The following is a 5,033-nucleotide window of genomic DNA, read 5'->3' on the forward strand; positions in this document are numbered from 1 at the left end:
GAGGCTCAGAGAGGTTGTGTAACCTTCCAGTGTCACACAGCTGGTGAGGGACGTGGCAGAGGCTCACTGTAGGCCTCCGCCTGACCACGAGGCCCAGCCCCCAGCACAGCCAGTCTCAAGTCTGGCCGCTTTTGGGGTCACCCTGGAAGCTGGTCAAGCACATAGTGCCCGGACTCCACCCCAGACCAATGGACTCAGGGCCCGTGTGGCACTGAAAGTGAGGGTGGGTTCAGCCTGGTTGTTTCCTTAATGGCAGAACTCGTTCTGCAAATGAAAGCTCCCTGGGGCCCTTGAAGTATAAAATAGCTAGAGGTTAAATCCCGTCGTGAACATGGAGTGGGGAGCCCAGAGCCTGGAGCAAGCAGGCTGAGCCTCCCTGGGGCTTGAAAGGGGCGGTGCGGGAGCTGAGCAGCAGGGCTTCCCTCACTTGCAGAGAACCAGATGGGCAGGACCTTGGACGAGCTCATAGCACAGTTTGACCTGAGCCGGATCACCTGCCACTCAGCCCTGCTGGACCTGGAGAAGCTCCCGGAATTCAATAGGTGAGCTCAACAGGTGAGCGGGGAGCCTGGAGAGCCCCTGGGGCAAAGGGCCCTCATGCCGACGGTCGGTCCCCATGGCAGAGGGTCTGTGGGCTCCCGAGTCGCACCCTCTTTCTCGGGTCCCTCTACTCCTGCTGGGGACAGGGCCAGGGCAGCCTAAGAGACCGAGAACTGACTTCAACTCTTTAGAGGTGTGGCTGCTTCCAAAGGAGGAAACAAGGCAGTTGGAAGAATTCTGGAAGGCAGGACATTTGAGGCGACAAGAAAACCTGACTGTTTTCACTGGGTGTCCTGAATTCAAGCGACTCTGCCCCCTGGACTGTCCCCTGGCTCAGAATCCTAGCGACCTGCCCTTGGTGCCAGAGCGCATGCTTCGAGCTGTGCGGGGAAGCACGCAGTCCAATCTGCTTGGCAGACAGGTGGCTGTAGAGGCCAGGCAGGTGGCCCAGGCGACAGACACAGGGGCCGAGGGACTGCAAACGAGTGGTCTGTCGGCCTAAACTAGGCAGCCATCACCCCGCTGGGACCAGCTGAAGCCCCGGAACAAGGGCCCTTTGAAGCCAGATCTTCCAATTTCCCAAGAGAAGCCAGAAATCTCTATTTTTTGTGATCTCTTCCTAGTTTAAAGTCTTAGCTGCTATTTTAAGAGCGCTGAACACAGCTTGTCTCCGGGCCTTGGGGCTTCTCAGGCTACCTGTGTTGGACCGTGGCCAGACCCCTCTACTCCTGTAAGTGTAAAGAGAATTTCTCTGGCTTCTGCTCCAGGCTGCACCTCCGTCGGCTGGTGAGCTGTGAGACCCAGAGGCGCCAGCTGGTGGGGAAGCTGCAGGTGCTCGTTGAGGAGGCGTTTGGGAGCCAGCTGACGGACAGAGCTGTCCTGGACCCAGCCTACGTGGAGAGGGTCATCCTGCTGAGACAGGTGTGCTGGGGTTGGGAGCTGCAGGAGGCCGAGCGAGTGAGCGGCACCCTGTCCTTCGCCAGGGCCTTCAGCGTCTGCCCCTGCCCCCAGGGCCACGTTTGCCGCCTGCAGGACTTGGTCTGCCCCACGCACTCCTACCTGTGGACTCGCCCTGCTGTGGAGCGGGCGCAGCTGGGCGCCATCTCGGAGAAGGTGGATGAGATTGCCACGCGCGTGCTGGGGTGAGCGCCCACAGGCCGGGCTTGCGGCTCTGCACCCTCGCGCCCTCTCTCCCTCCCAGGCCCCCATTACGCCAGACTTGGCTGTTGGGGGCCCACAGTGTGTCCCCATGGCCAGTGAGAGGTCTTGGTAGGAGGGGAGCCCAGAGGAGCCCAGCTCTCCCGGGAGAGGCGCGCCCAGGCTCCAGGCTCGGTTCCATCCCGGCCCGCCTCTTCCTCACCCAGTTATCTCACCTGCCCAGATGGCTTCACCTGGGCCAAGTCCCTGTTCCTCCTGGAGCTTCCGCTTCCTCTTATGAAAGGTGGAGACGATGCTGGCTCTGATTGTAAGAGCATCGGATGATTTCTGTGACAAGGGCAGGAATCAGCCGTGGAGGGAATAACCGGTTTGTGTCCTCACGGTGGCCAGAGCGAGGGCTGGCTTCAGGCGGGGGCCTGCAGTATGTCCCCAGACTGAATCTGTCCCTTCGACTTTCTGCCCCACACGCCTCCATCCTGGCTCCTGGCTCCGCAGAGGCTCCGGACAGGGTACACAGGGGGTGGGATTCTCCCCCAGACGTAGAAGAGCCTTGCTCTTTACCTCACAGTCCCTCGCGGGCGGATGGCATTTGTCCCTCTCTCCAGGGTCCTGCCATCCCTAGGTTTTGCTTTTGTCCTCATGGACCCCAGTTCTCAGCAGGCTGCTTCCCCACCACTGACATCGAGGAGTCTTTTCTTTCCACGTGACATTCACCATCTCCAGCATTTCATCCCCCCCCACTTCGTAATGACAGCGATCACGTGGCCCACTTAACGATACAATAAGAATGATTACTTTTTAGATCCTGATGCAGTGTCTGTGAGCTCTGGAATGTCATACGTACTGGCTAATGCTTAGCTTTTTGTTGAAATATAAGATCTAACACCTTTGAGTTCTTACCTGTTCAGACAATGTACCTAGTGCTTTGTAAGTTTTAGCCTGGGCCCACCATAGCTCTGTGAGGTGCAGACACTGTTATTATCCCCACTTGACAGGTCACAAAACTGAGGCACAGAGGTAGCAATTAGTAAATCCTCTTACTCTGGTGCCCTCTTCGTCTCCCTGTGTTATGCCCACGTGCCTGGATTCTCCTGGATGTTTTTTCTTCCCCGACTTGGANTGTTGTTCAGCATCTTAGCTGTAGAGGGCAGTGTCACTGGCCCTCATATGTGGGATCCGAACCGGGGCCCTCTGGCGTCCTAAGCCAGTTCTTAACCATCGCGCCACTCGGCCGGCCCTACCCCCAACTTTTATTGTCTAACAGTTTCTGGGGCTCAGGAGTCTGGGCATGGCTCGCCGGACCTTAGGCTTGGGGTTTCCCTCAACGCCTCAGTCAGGGTCCTGGCCGGCTTGCGGTCACCTCAAGGCTTGGACTCACAGACGACCTGCTTCCACTTCCCCACGAGGGCTTCTTCATAGGCAGTTCCCAACATGGCAGCTGCCTTTCCACAGAGTGAGCCAGACAGAAGCCAGAGTCCTGTGTGGCCTCATCGAGGAAGCGTCATCTCCCCACTTTTGTCGTGCTGTGTCCATGTGGAGGGAGTCAGCAGGTCACGCTCACAGGGAGAGAGGGGGTGACACCAGGGCAGAGACACCAAGAGGCGGGCCATCGGGGCCACGTCAGAGCTGCCACGTTGGGTCCCAGGCAGTAACACGCAAGGGTGTTCTAATTATCAGTCATTTCAGATAAGTATAATTTTCTCGTGTTCGGAAAGGTACACATGCAGAGATCTCTCCTGCCCGAGTCTGGCTGCTCAGCTCCCTGTCTGGAGACAGCTGGTGTCAGGATTTGCGTCTGTCTCCTCCACGTGCACGGACAGGTGCAGGCAGGTTTTGTGCCTCCCGCTGAGACAGTGACACACAGTGTGCGTGTTGTGCAGCTTCCTGTCTGGAGGGTAGTCTGTCTCAGCTCAGTATTTTCTTACGCTCTCCTGGTACTATTCCAGCATGTGGATGTACCCCCACTTCCTTAATCACTTTCTCCCAAAGGACCCTTTGTGTCCCCTCTATCCTTCTGTTGTGAAAAAGAGGGAGCTGTGATGGACGACATTGGCGTTGATCATTTTGCACACATGTGGTGTCGTGGACTTATAGGGTCATGTTGTTGCTGCGCGAGCTGCTGCCTAGTGGCCCTGCCATCCGCGGTGGCATCCTAACCTACGTTCCGGTTTCCAGGCACTGCAGCCTCGCATTTACGTTCTAAACAGTGTACTTGTGTATTGACGGGCGATCTTTGTCTTTGCACAAGGTCATACGTTTATCAGAGACACAGGTAGGGCTCATGCTGTCATCGGTCCTCTGCTTCCCAACAGCTACGACAATCGGTGCCGGAATCTGAGCCAGCGGCAGGTGGCTCAGAAGCTGGCCAGTGACCCCAAACCAGCCATCCGCTTTCGCCTGGACGAGGAGGCGCCGGCCTTCCAGGACCTGGTGTACGGCTGGAATCGGCATGAGGTGGCCAGCGTGGAGGGGGACCCGGTTGTCCTGAAGAGCGACGGCTTCCCCACCTACCACCTGGCCTGCGTGGTGGACGACCACCACATGGGCGTCAGCCACGTGCTGCGGGGCTCCGAGTGGCTGGTGTCCACCGCCAAGCACCTGCTGCTCTACCGGGCCCTGGGCTGGCCGCCGCCGCGCTTCGCACACCTGCCCCTGCTCGTCAACGCGGACGGCAGCAAGCTGTCCAAGAGGCAGGGCGACCTTTTCCTGGAGCGTTTCGCCGCTGCCGGCTTCCTGCCGGACGCCCTGCTTGACATGATCACCAACTGTGGCTCGGGCTTTGCAGGTACCCGCTCCCCTGACAGGTCTCGGCGGGACCACAGCCGTGAGGCACCAGGGCTCAGGTTGAGGCCCACGGGTCCCCAGCCCCGCCTGGGCCACCCTCCAGCTGCCCAAGCACACATGAGCTCGTTCCTTGTCCCACAGATGTTCACTGAGTCAGACGCTGTTGGGTGCTAGGGCGACAACCGTGAGCAGGTAGACGTCATCCCGGCCCTCCAGGAGCCATGTCTCTGGGCCTCGGCGGCCTCATCTGTAAAATGGGGCTGAGTGTGTCCCTCACAGGCTGGAGTTAGGGTTCATGGAGCTCAGGAGTGCCAGGCCCCCAGCACAGCATCTGCCACATGAGAAGCACAGAAGTCACAGCTCCTGTGACTGTTTTATTGTCTCACTAGCCCACGTCCTCTACCAGTATCACTGGTATTACGGTGACCCTAGTTTATTCCAAGCTGAGCCCACGTCTTCAACAAGCACCAAGGAGGACCTCTTTGTGGGGACCTTTCTAAAAATGTGGCAATAGTAGTCTGCTTATTGTTTACTCTGCTCTTTTTTTTTTT

The 5,033-nt window shown here is 58.1% G+C and overlaps 2 protein-coding genes across 3 annotated transcripts in view; both read left to right on the plus strand.

The window, feature by feature from the left end:
• The window catches only part of LOC109386538 (probable glutamate--tRNA ligase, mitochondrial), a 19,509-nt gene that overhangs the window by 9,320 nt on the left and 5,156 nt on the right, over positions 1 to 5,033 (plus strand). Inside the window, exon 4 of the mRNA XM_019649810.1 lies at positions 4,011 to 4,541. Within this exon, the coding sequence (XP_019505355.1) occupies positions 4,011 to 4,541 (531 nt within the window). The remainder of the gene's footprint in view (positions 1 to 4,010; positions 4,542 to 5,033) is intronic.
• LOC109386567 (probable glutamate--tRNA ligase, mitochondrial) lies at positions 108 to 2,811 on the plus strand. Of its 2 annotated transcripts, none has more exons than XM_019649873.1 (3): positions 108 to 542; positions 1,308 to 1,461; positions 1,573 to 2,811. In XM_019649873.1, exons 1-3 carry the CDS (start codon positions 442 to 444, stop codon positions 1,684 to 1,686), a joined length of 369 nt encoding a protein of 122 aa, XP_019505418.1. In that variant the 5' UTR covers positions 108 to 441; the 3' UTR covers positions 1,687 to 2,811. The 2 variants fall into 2 exon arrangements, with proteins under 2 accessions (XP_019505418.1, XP_019505417.1); XM_019649872.1 differs by having other exon boundaries at positions 134 to 542; positions 1,552 to 2,811.

Source organism: Hipposideros armiger, unplaced genomic scaffold (genome assembly GCF_001890085.2).
Source record: "Hipposideros armiger isolate ML-2016 unplaced genomic scaffold, ASM189008v1 scaffold_135, whole genome shotgun sequence".
NCBI classification, from domain to species: Eukaryota; Metazoa; Chordata; class Mammalia; order Chiroptera; family Hipposideridae; genus Hipposideros; species Hipposideros armiger.